Source organism: Rhinatrema bivittatum, chromosome 2 (assembly GCF_901001135.1).
Source record: "Rhinatrema bivittatum chromosome 2, aRhiBiv1.1, whole genome shotgun sequence".
In the NCBI taxonomy this organism is placed as follows: Eukaryota; Metazoa; Chordata; class Amphibia; order Gymnophiona; family Rhinatrematidae; genus Rhinatrema; species Rhinatrema bivittatum.
This window is the reverse complement of record NC_042616.1, coordinates 456418852-456437133: the sequence shown is the minus strand read 5'-3', so window position 1 is coordinate 456437133 and position 18282 is coordinate 456418852. Positions and strand designations below refer to the sequence as shown.

At 44.1% G+C, this 18282-nt stretch overlaps 1 protein-coding gene across 2 annotated transcripts in view; it reads left to right on the top strand.

Moving 5' to 3' along the window:
- Nucleotides 1-18282, top strand: part of MYH9 (myosin heavy chain 9) — a 419875-nt gene that overhangs the window by 255756 nt on the left and 145837 nt on the right. For both annotated transcript variants that reach the window (XM_029590410.1, XM_029590411.1), the window contains exons 17-21: nucleotides 90-211; nucleotides 3345-3414; nucleotides 9932-10092; nucleotides 13637-13745; nucleotides 17245-17376. In XM_029590410.1, coding sequence (XP_029446270.1) covers nucleotides 90-211; nucleotides 3345-3414; nucleotides 9932-10092; nucleotides 13637-13745; nucleotides 17245-17376 — 594 coding nt within the window. The remainder of the gene's footprint in view (nucleotides 1-89; nucleotides 212-3344; nucleotides 3415-9931; nucleotides 10093-13636; nucleotides 13746-17244; nucleotides 17377-18282) is intronic.

Here is an 18282-nt window from a genome sequence, read left to right as displayed (position 1 = left end):
CATTATTGTGCAGTGTACTATAAACTTTGACTTTTTGAAGTGTTACTTGTGTGGTTGATATTAATGATTTACCCTTTTAACTTTTGCAGGCTGGCAAACTGGATCCCCATCTAGTCCTGGATCAGCTGCGCTGCAATGGAGTGTTAGAGGGTATCCGCATCTGCAGACAAGGATTCCCCAATAGAGTAGTCTTTCAGGAGTTCAGACAGAGGTAACTTTTCTAGTATTTCAAACCTAGGCAAAAATTTCTAGGTCTAGTATTTGCATGGAAACATTTTACTACTGCTAAGCTTTTCTAATGGAAATTCTAGCCTAAAATGTGTTCTGATGTAGTCGTTAGAGCTGATACTCAGGACTTGAGACTCAATTTGCCCAGTCTTTGGCTACTGAAGGCTAAATAGGAAATCCAGATAGCAACTGTCATAAGATATTCAGAGTGTATGGGAAGAAGCATAATCTATTAATGCCCTCCAGTCTACCCACAAATGCTTAGTTATCCAAATACAGACATAAGAATATAAGAAATTGCCATGCTGAGTCAGACCAAGGGTCCATCAAGCCCAGCATCCTGTTTCCAACAGAAGCCAAACCAGGCCACAAGAACCTGGCAATTACCCAAACACTAAGAAGATCCCATGCTACTGATGCAATTAATAGCAGTGGCTATTCCCTAAGTAAACTTGATTAATAGCAGTTAATGGACTTCTCCATCAAGAACTTATCCAAACCTTTTTTGAGCCCAGCTACACTAACTGCACTAACCACATCCTCTGGCAACAAATTCCAGAGCTTTATTGTGCATTGAGTGAAAGAATTTTCTCAAATTAGTCTTAAATGTGCTACTTGCTAACTTCGTGGAATGCCCCTAGTCCTTTTATTCAAAAGTGTAAATTACTGATTCACATCTACTTATTCTAAAACCTCTCATGATTTTAAAGACCTCTATCATATCCCCCCTTAGCTATCTCTTCTTCAAGCTGAACAGCCCTAACCTCTTCAGCCATTCCTCATAGGGGAGTTGTTCCATACCCTTTATCATTTTGGTTGCCCGTTTCTGTACCTTCTCCATCGCAACTATCTCTTGAGATGCGGCGACCAGAATTGTACTCAGTATTCAAGGTGTGATCTCACCATGGACATCTATTTGCTTCTGGGGAAGCTCAGACCAGAAATATTTACTCTTCCTTGAGGCTGGTGTAGGTATAGGTTAGTTGTGCATATTCCATTATTTATTTATTATGTTTTATATACAAGGGTTCCTGTATGGGATACAGATCACCTCTGTTTACAGTAAATGTTAACTTTGCTCATGGGCTGTACATAGAGCAATAGAAAACAAGAACAGTAGAAAACTTTGCTCGTAGGCGATACCAATACAGAAGATAACAGGCATTGGCACAAACTGGTACAACGGGTACATTAACTTCGCTCATGGGCTGTACATAGAGCAATAGAAGCCAAAACAGTAGAAAACTTCACTCGCAGGTGGAGCAGATAACTGAAGAAACAAGCAATTGACAAAAGCTAGTACAACGGGTACAATTGGTGCAACTGATAGGGAGGAATACAAGAACTGGTCCAATTAGTATCTAGAAAGAGAAATATAGCAGGGGGCAGGTATTAGAGTTGGATGTAAAGTAAGGAAAACAAAGGTGGGACCAGACTGGGGAATCCCAACAAGGAAATGGAGGAGGGGTTACTACAAGAGGCAACAGAAGACAAATGAAAGTGAAGTAGAAAGCTTCATGGAAGCTGATGGGGAAATAATCGCACACACCCAGATGATGAGGGAGGAAACGGGGAGGGGCACGGCTGTTAAAACAGTCCGAGGCGGAGATTAGGTGTCGGGGAAGGCTTGGGTGAAGAGCCAAGTCTTCAGTTTTTCACAAGGGGCTTAAATTGATACTTTTTAAATTCTCTAGCATTAAAAAGAGCAAACTGTAACAAATCCTTTACTCTTATCACAATAGTTTTAAGTATTACACAGCCTTAACTTTTTTTTTTTTTTTTTGCTGGTCTCTAGAGTAAAACCAGAAGATAGGCTATTCCTTTGTGCCCACTTAATAGAAACCTGATGGCAGATAGGGGGGGACCCTGAATCCCATCTAGTGTGCCAAATTTGCTTTCTGGTGCTTACGTTAGACCACCAGTTAACTTCTGGCTTTCTCATCACTTTGTAACTAGGGATTCTCTGAGCTTATACAAGGCTTTCTTGAATTCCCTTACTGTTTTTACTTCCACTGCTATGCCTGGAATGATTCCTCCTCAACCTTTTTGTGAGGAAATATTTTCTGATGTTGCTCCCTAATTTCTACTTTCTTGAACCCTCATATTTGTTCCAGAGCTTCCTTTATACTGGGAAGCTTTGCATTATTTATACCTTTCAAATATGTGAATATATTCGCCCCTTCCTGTAGAGTATACATTTAGCACACTAAGTCGTCATATAGGCCTTTTGGTGTAGACCACACCATTTTGGTGGCTTTTTAGATTCTGCTGTTGTAAAGGTATGGCCTCAGGTGAGGTCTTACTATCTACTTGTACAGTAGCATTATCAATTACTTTCTTTCTAATACCTCTTCCCTTGCATCCTAGCATTCCTCTGACTCCTGCTGCTACCCTGATCATATCTGATCACCCAGTGTCTCTCCTGATTGGATAGTCTCCTCCTAATCATATACTGCTTAGTTTTGTATATCCTGAATGAAACAGGATGCTGGGCTTGATGGACCTTGGTATAACCCAGCATGGCAATTCTGATGTATTTGGTCGTCTTTGAATTCCTTTTATAAAATCTACAGGTTGGATGTGCATGCCAAGGAAGAAGTGGCTTTTGAGGCAAGCATTTTCAGTAGCCCCTGTGATATAGTAAGTGCAAAGGGCCATCGGTGCCATTTTGATTACTGGCAGCCGACGTCCCAAGTGCAGTTCATCGCTCCCAGACCCCCCCCCCCCACCCCGCTGGACCACCAGGGACTTTTGGCAGGTCTTTGGGGGGGGGGTCAGGAGGGTGGGGGTTGTGGTTAATTAAAGTGTTGGTATGGGAGGCTGCTTTGTGTTGTGTTTTTTTTTTTCCTCCCTACAGAAAGAATAAACGTTTTCTGATCTGGGGAGTGGACCTAAATGGCCCTCCCCAGACCCAAAAACAAAATGGGGACAAAAAAGTTATGCACTCCCCTAACTTGCTCCATAAGGACAGATGCCTGGGAACAGTTGGTTTAGCACACTATATTTTTTTTCTTTTTAAATTTCCTCCCTTTGAATCCTAGCTGTCTTATGGAGTGAAAAATACAGTAATTCACTGAGTCTGATTGTGACTTGACACTTATTTTTCTTTTTTTTAGATATGAAATTCTTACTCCAAATTCCATTCCTAAAGGCTTCATGGATGGGAAACAAGCATGTGTACTCATGGTATATCTAACACAATATATAAAGTTGTACTATTTCTCAGCTTGCATCCCATGTGTCTAGGGCAGGAAAAATGTTTTTTGGGCCCAGCAAAGTCTTAGTTATTGTACTCATGACCTCCCATTCCTTTTTCCTTAAATCAATAATTCCTTGTGTGAAAAACAACCTGACTGCTGTACTGAAAGTTTACACCTATAGAAACATATCTAAGTACTGGTGTCAAATACAGTAGTACTTAGATTTTTCTCTCGTATAATTGGCTGGCACCAGAAACTGGGTTCTTTAGCCCTGTTTTGAATTTGATTGTCCATTCAGGGCCAGATTTAATTCTTTTATACCTGGGGCTAGAGGTGGAAAAGGGATTCCCTCTGCTATACTCTCCTGCCTCAGATCTATATTCCACTTTTCACACTTTTTTCAGCACTTCAAAGTGGATTACATTCAGGTACTGTAGGTACTTATGGGAAATCCAGCCATCTGTCCATCTTGAGGTTTCAGACAACTAATTGCTAACTCCCTGTACATACCCGGATCAGTCCAGACTTGGTTTTGCCTCCCTTCCAGCAGATGGAGACACAAACTTTGAGAGCACCCTCTCTTAACCTGGTGAGACACCTGCTGCTCCTCAGTATTTGTCTCCAGCAGATGGAGTTGGTGCAAAAGCTGTGGTTCTGATCCAAGCACTAATGAATTAAGAAAAGAAAGTTAGGACAGAAATCGGTGGAGTCTCCCAGAGGGTTGCTGATGTCCTGGTGAGGACCATCCCCTCTGGTTGTAGGCATCTTCGCATGAGCAGCGGTTGGAAACCCCAGGCTTTCTAGTGTGGTTGGTTGGCGGGGGATAGCTGTATTGCTATCTGGTTTTAGCTGTCACCGTCTTCAGGGAAGACGGTGACAGCTAAAACCAGAAACTTTTAAAACCTGAAGACAGTTTTAAGTTTATGTAGAAAAAAACCCAGCAAGTGGGGAGTTCCCTGTTTTGTTTTTTTTCCTTCGGCGATGGCAGGTAAGGCAGGGGAATCCTTACTAAAGTTTGGGAGTATTTTTGTTCTTGGGCCAACAGAAGCTCCTATGTGGCCCTTTCTTCTTCCCCTCAGCCATGCCGCGATCCTGCCGGGGCAATCGGCGTACCCACAATCTTTTGGGGACATGCAGCAAGTGCCTTTCTGGCAGGGAGGAGAGTTCTGATGCGGCCGCAGCGGCAATTCTCGTACAGCATTGTGCCGGGAGGCTGCTCGCTGTCCCTGAGGCTCCAGAGGACCTGTTCACAGTCAGCGCAGGAACGGTGGCCATCTTAGATACTTTTTGCACTGCAGAGGCCAGGGTGCTGGGTGAAGGGGACCATCCTCCGACCCTCTCCCCGACCAAATTGAGCCCTGTGGGAGCCCAGGCAGCAGGTAGGGGCACCTCGATGCAGATTCTGACCCTTTAGAGGGCAATTTGGCGGAGCCCCCCACTGTTTTCCCCTCTTTGTTTTGATGCACCAAGCCTTTTTGGCTAGTATAGGGGGCAAGCGGGGGGCTTCTTTTCAAGGGCCTGCTGCCCCACCATGCAAGGTTCCTAGGAGGCATGCATTGCCGGTGGCAGGCCCCGGGGTTGTGGCTTTCTCCCAGGGAACCAGTCTCTGATTCAGATCCAGGGGGAAGGGCCAGTGGCTCCCCCTCCCTCCTTTGGATGACCCGGACCCTGGCGGACCAGGCCCCTCCAGTGGAGATGGTCCGGTTGTTCCAGAAGGACGAATTGGCGCCTCTAATTCCCCACATTCTGGCTGAGCTGGGGATCATGGACTCGCCAACTACTCCAAGTCCGGGCACAGTGGACCCTGTTTCAGCAGGGTTGTGCGGTCATGCCCAAACTTTCCCGCCACATGACTTGCTTTGGCAAATGATCCTCTGGGAGTGGAATTCCCCTGAAACGGGTCTCAAGGTTAGCCGGGCTATGAACAAATTGTATCCCTTGCCCGAGGATGTCCTGGAGCTCTTGAGCAGCCCTAAGGTGGATGCTTCAGTCTCTGCAGTTACAAAAAGGACTATTCGAGTAGCAGGAGCGACTGCTCTGAAGGATTTGCAGGACTGCAAGTTAGAGGGCTACCTCAAGAGGATTTTTGAGATCTTGGCATTCGTGCTGCGGTGTGCAGCAGCTACATGCTCTGGGCGAGCTTGCGATGGGTCCAACGGCTGCAGAGTGCCAAGGATCTTGATCCGGCGGAGGCGAAACAAGCTAATTTGAAGGCAGCGGTCACGTATGGCTCGGATGCCCTCTATGACCACCTCCGCACATCCTCGCATACGATGGTCTCCGGTTTCAGCGCAACGTCTGTTATGGCTGCGGAATTGGTCTGCGGATGTCTCCTCGAAGTCGCAGTTGGGGGCTCTTCCCTTTAAGGGTGGGCTCCTGTTTGGAGAAGATCTGGAACAGCTCATCAAAAACTTGGGTGAGAATAAAGTCCACAAGCTGCCAGAGGATAGACCGAGGGGCCAGCAGGGATTCTCCCCTGCCCACCCGTACTTTCAGGGCCAGAGGCGTTTTTGCCAGAGTAGGGCTCAGAACCCGGGCTTCAGGCAAGCCTCAGAGGTTTCAGTCCTGATCCCTAGCTTATCGTGGCTGGCGCACTCCCCGGGATGGATCTGGTCTGGCTACCGCAAGCGGCAAGTCCTCTCAATGAAGCGAGGCCGGCCCACTTGGTGGATCTCAGGATAGGGGGATAGCTGTCTCTTCCTGCAGGAGTGGGTCCATATGTCGGATCTGTGGTTTCTTTCTGTGATAAAGCACAGTTACGCGTTAGAATTTGCTCGCCCACTTCAAAGTCTGTACCTAGTGTCTCCTTGCGGTTCCCCAGCAAAGCAGTTGGCTGTACGCCAGACCCTGATGCGCCTCAAGTCTAGGGGCTATCGTACCAGTTCCTCCGGCAGAACAAATAAGGGGGTGTTCCATTTATTTTGTCGTCCCCCAAGAAGGAAGGAATGTTTCGTCCCATTCTGGACCTAAAGGTCAATGTAGCCTTCAAGGTGTCCCGGTTCCGCATGGAGACACTCTGGTCATTGAGGCTGTGCGAAAGGGCACATACCTAGCGTCTCTGGACCTGACAGAGGCCTACCTACACATAGGCATTCGGAGTGACCACCAGAAGTTTCTCAGGTTTATGATCCTAGGACAGCATTTTCAATTTTGTGCCCTACCATTTGGCCTAGCCACGGCACAGAGGACCTTCTTCAAGGTAATGGTGGTAGTGGCTTCTCTGAGAGAGGAGGGATTGCTCATGCATCCCTACCTGGACTGGCTCATTCAGGCAAAATCTGTGAACCTGTGCTCATGGGCAGTGGACAGTCTTGAGCCGCCTACAATCCTTAGGCTGGGTGGTCAACGTCTCCAAGAGCCACCTAGTCCCTTCCCAGGTACTTGAGTTTTTCGACACCCAGTTGGGCAAAGTCTTTCTTTCCGGAGAAAGGTGCATCAAGTTGCGTGGTCAGGTGCAATCTCTGATGTGGACTTCGGTGCTCAGAGTTTGGGACTACTTACAAGTTCTGGGATCCATGGCTTCAACCTTGGAATTGGTTCCATGAGCTTTCACACAAGCCCTTGCAAGCAGCCTTGTTATCCCGTTAGAACTCCTGCGACAGTGGGTTCCTTCTTCCGTTACCACTTCCAGAAGTTGCCAGGGCCAGCTTCTCATGGTGGCTAGTGCAGCTGCATTTGGAGCATGGGGTGGACCTGGAAATCCCCCACTGGATGGTGGTGACGACAGATGCCAGTCTTTCCGACTGGGGAGCAGTCTGTCAGGATCAAGTGGCTCAGGGGCAGTGGTCTCCGGAGGAGTTGTCATGTTGATCAACTGCCTTGAGACGAGAGCTGTTTGTTTGGCTCTCAAGTTCTTCCTTCCCCCCCTGCTGCATCAACGGGCAGTTCGAGTCCTGTCGGACAGTGCAACAACAGTGGCTTATATCAACAGGCAAGGGGGAGCAAAAAGTTGTCCTGTAGCCCTCGAGGCGAACCTATTGATGTCCTGAGCAGAACAACATCTAGACAGATTGGCGGCGTCGCATGTTGCGGAAACAGCAAATGTACAAGCAGATTTCCTCAGTCATCAACTGGACCCTGGAGAATGGGAGCTCTCAGACGCGATGCATCTGATCTCTCGCTGGTGGGGCACATCTCTCTCTGGTGGGGCACACCTCACATGGATTTCATGGTGACCCAAGCAAATGCCAAGGCAGCCCGCTTTTTCAGTCACAGGAGAGATCATGGGGCAGGAGGAGTCTGTGCTCTGGTAGTTCACTGGCCATCTGTGCTCCTGTATGTCTTTCTCCCATGGCCGCTTGTGGGAAAGGTGCTAAGGAGAATCGAAATTCATCCTGGACATGTCATTCTCATAGCTCCAGAGTCGCCATGCCGTCCATGGTACGCGGATCTCTTGAACCTGTCTGGAAAGACCTCTACGGTTGACTCATTTACCGAATCTACTACAAGGTCCCATATTTTTCGATCAGGCAGCTCACTTCTGTCTTGCTGCCTGGCTTTTGAAAAGCACAGGTTGCAAAGAAGGGGATATCGGGAGGAGGTAATCTAGACTCTACTGAGGACTCGGAAGACTTCTACCTCCATGGCCTATGTGTGGGTTTGGAAGATGAGTCCTGGTGTGAGGCTCGGGAGGAGAACCCTAGGAAGGCCTCTGTTCCCCTGATTCTTTCCTTTTCTTTTTTCTTATCTTTTCTTTTTTCTTATGCTCTTATGCTCTTTCTTCAAGATGGGCTTCAGAAGGGTTTGTCCTTTAATTCTCTCAAGGCCCAAAGCTCTGCTTTGGGATGTCTGCTTGACCAGATACAGGGCTCTTTTCTAGCAACCCACCTGGATGTTACACGTTTTCTTTGCGGAGTAAAGCATCTTCGTCCTCAGACTAGACAGCTCTGTCCCTGGAGTTTGAACTTTGTTCTCCGGGCTCTGTATGAAGCACCATTCGAGCCCACTATACCTTGAAGGACCTCACGTTGAAGGTGGTATTTCTGGTGGCCATCAGTTCAGCCAGGAGAGTTTCTGAGCTTCAGGCTTTATCCTGTAAGGGAGCCTTTCCTGCGCATTTCGGAATCTGGAGTTTCGATTCGGGCAGTTCCATCTTTTTTGCCAAAGGTGGTTTCAGCCTTTGAATCAGTCGGTGAAGCTTCCGGCCTTTACGGATGTGGAGTTGGATCCTCATTCTAGAGAATTGAAGCGTCTGGATGTCACAGGCTTTATTGCACTATTTGGAGTCCACTAATGAATTCTGTTTATCGGACCATCTGTCTTATGGCATGGCCCGAAGAAAGGACAAAAAGCATCTAAGACTACTATTGCTCGTTGGTTAAAGGAAGCAATAACTTCAGCTTATATCTGCCAAGGTCGCTCAGCTCCAGAGACTGAAAGCTCATTCTACGCGGGCACAGGCGGCCTCTTGGGCAGAATCCCGGATGGTCTCCACAGAATCTGCAGAGCAGCTACCTGGAAGATCTTGCACACGTTCGCTCGACACTACAGTTTAGATGTCCAACAGGCGGATGTCGGCAATTTTGGGGCCAGTGTTCGAGCGGGTCTTTCACAATCCCACCCTGTTTAGAAGTGGCTTTGTTATATCTAGCAGTCTGGACTGATCCGGGTACGTACAGGGAAAGGAAAATTTTGGTTCTTACCTGCTAATTTTTGTTCCTGTAGTACCACGGATCAGTCCAGACACCCACCCGTTGAAGGTGGTTGTGGGTAGAGGAAGAGTCCGCTCGAACTTGTGTGTCTGTTATGGTCTTTCCTGAAGAATATGGTGTAGGCCTGTCCTATTTGGTCATTTGTTTAAGGCAGAGTTTTTTGGTCTGTGTTTAAAGTTCTGTGTTTTCACACTCTGCTCGTTATGGGGCTAAAAGTTAGGTTAATGAATGTTTTGAAATATAAAGTTCTTTTTGCTTTGGTATGAGTAAATACTGAGGAGCAGCAGGTGTCTCACCAAGTTAAGAGAGGGCGCACTCAAAGTTTTTCTCTCTCCATCTGCTGGAAGGGAGGCAAAACCCAGAGTCTGGACTGATCTGTGGTACTACAGGAATGAAAATTAGGTAAGAACCAATTTTCCTATCTTTGGGCAGTTTCCAGGGCTTGATTTTAGGCCATGCTTATCTTAACTTAATTGTGCATTTTGTGCCTAGAATAATTTCAGAGTTTAAGGTCGTCATTTTAAGCTATGCACCTCAAGATAGACTGTTGCAATTTCCTTGTGTTTCACAAGGTTTCAGAACTCTTGAGTAGAATTTTATTTGAGCTATATAACTAATCTCTATTTTTGTCATTGCTGCTGTGCTTTTCTTCTCTTCTTGCTTTATATTTCTTTGAAATGCTGTAATCTCAGGCTGTTACAGCTCCCTCAAAGCTTCCATCTATTTTCTCAAGTACATGGATTAGTCTTGGGTCAGGACATAGTCTCCTGCTTATAAATCAATATATAATATCCTAATAGTGATCTCAAAAGCTAGCATTGCAAGTCTTTTTTTTTTTTCCCTTTTAATTAGATCAAAGCACTTGAACTGGACCCAAACCTTTATCGAATAGGTCAAAGCAAAGTGTTCTTCCGTGCTGGTGTGCTTGCTCACCTTGAGGAGGAGAGAGACCTGAAGATCACAGATGTTATCATTGGATTCCAGGCTTGGTGCAGAGGATACCTGGCAAGAAAGTAAGGAATACTTGATTTTGAATAGAAACATGAAAATCACCACCAGTATTATAAGGTTGGTGAATGGTGACTAATTTAGTTGTTAGGCTTGATTTGAAGGCTGGGATACCTAGCTGTGTTGCTTTTGTGTAGTCTTTCTCCATCTACCCTCACCCCCAAAAAAGCTTCATTTTAAAATCACAAATGGACCAAAGGTTATCTTTGAAACTATTTATGCAGCTGGTGCAACAAATTAAGCTTCTTATCTTTGAGATAAATTTGTAATGTGCAAGCAGAGAATTTTTAAAATTGTAGTGCAACAGTTGGGATGTTAAACGCATGTTTAGGAAGATTGTATGACTTACCTGGTTTTTTTCTTATAAAGATTTTTCATCTTCAGAAACTAGTTTGTCATAAATGGGTCATGTTACTTAGCTTCAATCAGACAGCCTACCAGAGCTTTCTGGAAAAGTTAGCCTTTCATTATCCTTGCATGGTAGTTCCCATGCTGCAGCTTCTTAATTTTTCATACAGACTGGACACTTTTGTCATGGAGCACACTGTACTGTATCGGCCTGATAATATCCAAACATTTTTGGATATGTTTTAAAAATATTATATACCCTTACCCTACTTGTTTACATGCTGATTGGATGGATTTGTGGTAGTTGATTTAGCCAGTTTGCTCTCCAGGTTGTATCTTTAGTATGGCCATGCCAGAGAGCCACCCAGTCAAAATTTTTTCTGATCTTCATTCATGTCAAGGAGACTTCACCTTAGCAATTTTCTTCAGAGTTGAGAAGCAAGCCAGTGTCTTAACAGATCTGTATCTCTGCAAACAGAAGATGTCCATAGCAAACAGTTATGAATGTTTGCAATAAGGCCATAACACCTGCTCTGACATGTGCACAAAAATGTCACCCAGGATGGTTTGGACCCAGAAGGTTAAGCTTATATATTCCTTGCCAGTTAAGTCCAGTTCTTTGTAGCTGTTGAAAGCTCTGAAGGACCACAGAACTACTACAATAACTGGTAGTCAGGCTACCCAAAGAGGCAGATAACCTCTTTGGCTCAAGGATGGGTCAAGGAGTTGAGAGGAATCTAACTCCCCATACTCAGAGACCAGCGTCCTAAATGTTTGAGCAAGGTGACTGTTAAGTAGATGCTTTGAAGCATCAACACTTTTTTTTCAGTATACATTTCTGCGAGTCTGGAGATGTGGGAGGTTGTGCATGCCAAAGTTAATATCTGGAAGTGAGCTCAGTCTTCCAATCACAGGTGAAAACATACCTGTCTCCAGAAGTTATCAGAAGCCTTCAGTAACATCTAAGGAGCAGTAGGGGATGTTCATTGCCCTGTTAGAATGAGCCCTGTGCTGTGCCTAATTGTTTTAGGCAGAGCTAGATGGGAGAATTACAAAGATATTAGCTTGACATGTCAACTGTATCAAGGCCCAAGCATTGAGCACAATGAGTCCAATTGGTATACTGAGCACCCAGCACCAACATAGGTCCAGCACCCTAAACTTCTCAGCACTAGCTGCACAGAGCATGAATTAAGTAGGTTAAGAGTGCTTAGCCTTTTGCCTTTTCTCTTATCCCATGCTCCCAAGATCACTAGGCCCTGGTCCAAGAAGTTTGGCACCATGGGTAAGCATTAATGGTATCGACAGCTCCCTCCATTTCCTTACCGTATCAAAGCACTTGACATCCAATCAGTAATTGGTAAGCCTGTGGTGGTCTGGTGGCTGGATGGTGAGGTTCTGGGAAGTGCTTGATGGGGGTTCAGAAGGGCTATCTGGCTGCAATGTTTGTGAAGGAACTGGGGGAGAAGTCTTGGCCCCATAAATTAACAGATCAAGGAAGGACGATGGCTAGTTTTAAGCCAGTTATCTCTGCATTTAGGTTTGGCCAGCCAAGGTAGCATTGACTTTCGGTACTAACCACCTGTCTAACTTGCTGTTTCTGGCCCAGCTCCCTTTTCAAGCAGTACATTTTCAAAGGAGAAAACTTAGTTGCCTGAAGATAGGCAGTTAACATGTTTAAAAATATTGACACCCTTAGCCTTGGACCGAGGTATGCATAGCCTAGGGCAGTGGTTCTCAACCTTTTCTTTGTCACACACCTAACATGTTACTCATGTGTGACACTGAACATATGACAGCTATGGGGCTGAATGTAAACATACATTCTGATTCCCAGGAACCCCCTCAACCCCCAACAATGGGTGCATAGGAGAACTAGGGCACTACCTGTACAACTCGCTGTGTACAAAAAAAATGTTCTGGTGTCATCTCTAATAGCAACATTAACTCTCTCTACTTCCAGGCCCAATAGCCCTACCTATGAAAAGACAGTAACTTGCCACCATTGCTTGTCCTATTGAGAGAAAAATAAGACTACAAATGCCTACATGCTAGTAAAATACCTCACCTCAGTCATACATACAAAACTGACCAAGTACAGAAAGATTACAAATATGAAAACTGGAATGTAAACAAAAAAAAGCCATATACATGGCATGCAGTGCAAAACTGGAGAAATGGAAACAGAAATATAACACCTAACATAGTCCCAGGATCTGCAATAATGCATGCACACTAATCCACAAAGTTACACCTGCATTATGGACTGCACTGAAACAGTAAAAATCCTACTTATGAAAAGGTAACACTACAAATATTTAAACCAAACCCTGAACACAAAAATACACCACCTATTAGGAAAACAGAACAAGCCAAGCTGCTATAGATTCCCACACAGAAATAATTGTAAAACTACACTAAAATGTTGTATAAAACAGCTGATAAACAGAATTGCATCCAACAATTAAACTCCATAAAAATTATTTAAATTTCCAAATACCAATAAAATATTTCAAAACAGTAGATATATCACAATACCCAATTAAAATGGCAGGCAATCAAGAAAAACGTAAAAAGCCACCTTTACTTCCTCTCTCCAGCAATTCTTCTCCTTTCCCTTGCAGGCCAATAGCACACACCAGAAGCAGCAGTGGCTGATGAAGCTCTGTCCTCAAGGTCCTCTTCCTTAGGGCTTACAACCAGTCTCACACCAGTGATCTCCCAACCAGTCAGTGTCTCTCTCGATCACATACACACACACCCCACTAACCCTGCTGCCTGGCAGCAATATTAGTGGAAGAATCTCTGCGTCCCTCTGATATGGAGAGGGAGGGAAGCACACCAGGACAGTGGGACACTGAAAACCTGTGACATACTGGTTGAGAATCGCTGGTCTAGGGAGTATTTGGTTTATTTCTGGTAAATTACGTTTTCTGGTGTAAATTTGTTGCTTTTGATTCACCTGTAAGGCCCATGATTTACAGAGTTGGGTTTTTTTTACTACCTGGGATAGGGTATAAAATGACTTGATCTGCATACAACAGGTTTGATCTGAGTTTAGGGGCTGCTAATCTCCCCAACAGTGGGGCTGCACCTGATTTTAACCATCTGGTAACAGAAGCTGTCCCTTGGGTATTAGTGTATAATGGCAGGAGCTGCTGCATTTCATAGCATAAGCCAACCTGATTGACTTTTTTGCAGGGCCTTTGCCAAGCGCCAGCAACAGTTAACTGCCATGAAAGTGATCCAGAGAAACTGTGCTGCTTATCTGAAATTGCGAAATTGGCAGTGGTGGCGACTCTTTACCAAGGTACGTTTTACATGCTTGGATATTTCATTTTGGTAACTCTCCTTTAAACGCTTTCATTTAAAGGTTTGTCTATTCATTAAGGTAAGTCTTAAAGACTTTTCTGTTAACGTAATAAACAGTAAAAATACAAATAGATCAAGGAAAATCCAGTTTAACCTTAGCGGGAAAAAAGTTGAGTCATGGAAAGGGAAAAAATGTTCACAGCTTTGTCAATCAGCTCATATCTAGCTGCAGGTGACAACTCAGTCATGAGGGTCAAATATTTAAAAACAGGCTTGACAGAGCAAAGTTGAAGGCTTTCACAGTTCTTTGGATTGTGTGGCTGTAACATGAATGTGAAAATACACCAGCAGAGACCTAAATCTTTTTTTTTGGTGGTTTTGTTGTGTGGATGAGAGGAAGAAGATGTATCAAGTCAGTACAGTCTTCTCCTGTACAAAACTTCCTCATTTCTGGGATTAGATATAAAAAAAAAAAAAAATCCCATCACTGGATCTGTGCTTTTCACTTGTTAGAAATTAACAGTAAGCCATTTATTAATATGCCGTCTTTGAATACAAACAGTTAATCATGCAGCTGGTGATGTCCTATTGATGGCATTTTGCCAGACATTCCCTTCCAAAGTTTTCTGGGAGAATTTTCAGCTCCCTTGGGCATCTTCAACAGTTTCACATGCATCAACAGTTTCACATGTGGCATTGGCAGGTCTTAAATACCTGCCAATGCCACAGTAAAGGCATTGGCAGGTATTTAAGACTCTTCCTCCCACTAAGATTTTGATGATTATATTAATCACAATTGGGCCGCCCTCAAACTATCCTGTGGAAACATAAGACACTAGTGGTGTTGAAATCCTGCTTGCCTTATGGGCAGAAAGCAGTGTTGCTTACCTGTAACAGGTATTCTGAGGACAGCAGGGTGTCAGTCATCACATATGAGTGACAACAGATGGAGCCCAGCATGGAAAACTTAATTTCAGTTAGTCAGCCAGTGACTCACTGCTCTTGATTAACAAATGTTAGTACCTAATCAAACCAAATCCATATACCTTAACATCTTTCCAAGGTGAGGAACTGAACTGAACTTTGCAATTTTTTTTACTTAGATATACACTGCTCCTAGCTTATTTCTAGCTTCTGGCTGCTCTTTTTTTTTTTTTTTTTTTTTTTTTTTTAAATATTCAAACACTCTAACTTCTGTTTATTCACTAACATACTGACTATTGAAAGCACAAACACACTAAATAATATTCCCAAATAGTTAACTTCGCCCCAATACTTTTAAAGAATTTCACAAGCAAAAACTTACTGATGCCTTTCAAGCCACCAGCAAGGTGATCCTCTCCTCTGTGCTCCCACTGATTTGTGGGGAAATTGCCATAGTTTGTACAGAGTGAGCCTTGATGTAATCCCCAAGATCAGGGCCTCCCTGGGCATAACAGGAGATGCAGTTTGCTTTGCAACAATGAATCCCAACTTACTCCTCTCAAAAGAAACAAAAAGTTAGGTGGATGGTGTATGGGCTTCTGTCTGCTCCAGATAAGCTAAGGCTCTTTTGTAGTCCAAACTGTGCAGGGCTTATTCAGCTTGGTGCAAATGGGACCTGGGAAAGTGTTAGCAGGAGAATGGACTGGTTAAGATGAGTCTGATGCCACTTTAAACAGGAACTTAGGGTTGTCTTACATATGCACCCTGTCATGAAAAACTTAGTGTAAGATGGATGTCACTAAGGCATGGAGCTTGCTGACCCTGCGAGCTGAAGTGACAACCACCAAAAATGACTTTCCAAGCCAGGTACTTCAGGTCACAGGAGCACAGCAGTTCAAAGGGAGCTTTCATCAGCAGAGCTATCACCACATTGAGGAGCTCCTTTTGAGTCATTAACTGCTGTGAGCTTAAGTACCTGAATTGGCTGGTCATATTTTTGGTGGTTACTTTAGCATGCAGAGCTCCAGACCCTAGTGACTTATCCATATTATAGAGTTTCTTCATAATAGGATATTTGAGCAGAGCCACCCTAAGATCCTGCCTGATTGTATCGACTTCTGCCTTAACCAGTCAATCGTCCTACCAATATTTTTTTTTCTCTAGTCCACATGTCAACAAAGGTGAACAAGCCTTGCACAGTCTGGATTGCAAAAGACATAGCCCTCTATCTGGAGCAGACTGAAATACTTGTCTCCCAGCTTTTTTTGTTTTATTTTAAATTGGGACTGCCATTGCCAAGCACCCCCTTGTAATTAGTTAAGCAGACTGCATCTTGGTTATGCCCAGGAAGGCCTGACTCTGGATGGTCATGTCAAGGTTCATTGTATTAAGAGTCCTAATGGTAGTGGCCCACTTACTTGGCCTCCATGGGGAGATTTTCCAAGTTGTAATGAGGTATTCACATCAACATTCATATCTAATTCTTTAGGTAAAGACTGCCAGTGTAATAGGTTTGGTTAGTCTGTCCTACAGAGTCTGAGGTTTAGAATCCAAATCCAGATGCCCCCCAACCTGTTTCTTATTGTTTCCAGGCTGCCTTTTAGAAAAAGCGAACTTAATAGTTACCTTCAAAAATTGCCTGTTGGGATCCCCTCCCTTTTTTGTGGGAGACTACCTATAGCTAGGGATGCCCCACCTGTGCAGATATCACACCCTACTTTGGAGAAATCAAACGTTGCTCATCTGTAACAGGTGATCTCAGAGGAATGTGAATCCTCTGAACCCACCCACCTTGCCTTGGAATTGGTTCCAACATATTTCTAGTTACTCATGTACAAAAATAAAGTATCCTTGGTCAAATTGTTTTAATGAATCTAGAACAGAAGCTAACACATTTCTACCATTTTTAATCCAAAATAACTATCTGAATTTTACAGACTGAAAATAACAGTAAATATGGCATGAGCAAAAAGTTGGATACTTAAGTAGATACTTTATAATGCCTTCTGTGACAGAAAAAATGGCTTCCAAACATTCCATATAGCTAGCCACTTGTTGGAATGGTACTCAACTTTGGTTCTCACATTGTCAAAGTGAGGAAGAAGCTATGCCTGTGTTCACTTCCCAAAGAAAAGTAAAATTTAATTGTTTTCCTAACCTGGTTTGCAGACTTTAAACATTTTATATAGCTGGAAGGCAGACACATCAGACTTGCTAAGGGTTCTATTCAGTTTCACTTAGGTGTGAAATAGACTTTGCACAACTAGTATTTCTGTGTAACTTTGTATAAAATCATTTGCTAGCCTAAACCCATGGAATAGCAGGTAAAGCAATATTGTAGTAGCCAGTGCCACCCAATAACATTGGCTTGCATTACATGAATTTACTGGATTGCAGACGTTCCTTGGCTTGATTTTGTATGAACTACTCTGTAGAGTATTTTTGCTGTAAGTTTATGTATTGAAGAATGTGTAAATGACTCACTGGTAGATTTTCTCAGATAATTTTAAATAACATATCCTTATCCCTTTTTCAGTTCTCACATGAGTACAACTTGTTTTTGCTTCTTGCAGGTAAAGCCATTGTTGCAGGTAAGCCGGCAGGAAGAAGAAATGTTGGCCAAAGATGAGGAACTGAATAAAGTCAAAGAAAAGCACTCTGTCCTGGAGGTGAAACTAGAAGAACTGGAAAAAGAGCAGGCTATGGTGAGGAAAAGGCATATCTTCTGATCTTTGTTCTGAATAGGTGTAAATGTAACCCTGTAATTGGTTCATGGGGAAAATTTTGGTCTTAAATATACCTAATTGCCCCAGTAAGGATTCAACACAACCTCATATCTTGGCTACAAGGACGTTTTCTATTGGCTCATTAAGTTGTTTTGTTGTTTTTCTTAACTGTGGGGGACACAGTAATGGCAAAGATTTCCTTATTCTCCCAGGACAAGCAGGATGGTAGTCCTCATGTGGGTGACATCACTGGATGGAGCCCTATCATGGAAAACTGTTTCTAGAACCTTTGACTGGCACACTGAACATGCCCAACATGCCATAATCCTGTAGCCACAGAGGTCTCCCTTCAGTCTTTTTTTTTCTGCACTGCAGTTTGCCTTGCAGTTAGGAACTCTTGTGAGAACTCTCACAATTTTCCTTATGGAAAAAACTTGAAAAGGTTCCCTCATAGGTCTCCCATCGTGATATTGGGGGGGGTGTCTCCCATCGTGATATTGTTTTTCATCGCTCGCCCAGTAAGCATTCACTGTCCACGGTCTGTTCCTGCCCCTACATTTTTCGGTGCCCACAGGCCATTGACCGTTTTTGGGCCTCAACCTCTGCCATTATAGCAACAGGTTTCCGAAAATGTCCAGAGTGCCCCTGAGCCATGTCGATTACCGACCCACATGTCTGTGTGCTGTGCCTCGACTCATCACACGGTGTTTCTCACTGCCCAAGTTGTGCACAGATGACTCCGAAGGGTAGGCAGGCTCTCCTCGACAAGATGGAGACCCTGTTTAAAATCAAGTTGACTCCATCGACGTCCACCCAATCACAGGCATGAGCATGGAAGAAATTAGTCATCAAACCTTGCCAAGAGCACCAGGGCAGTGGTGACTG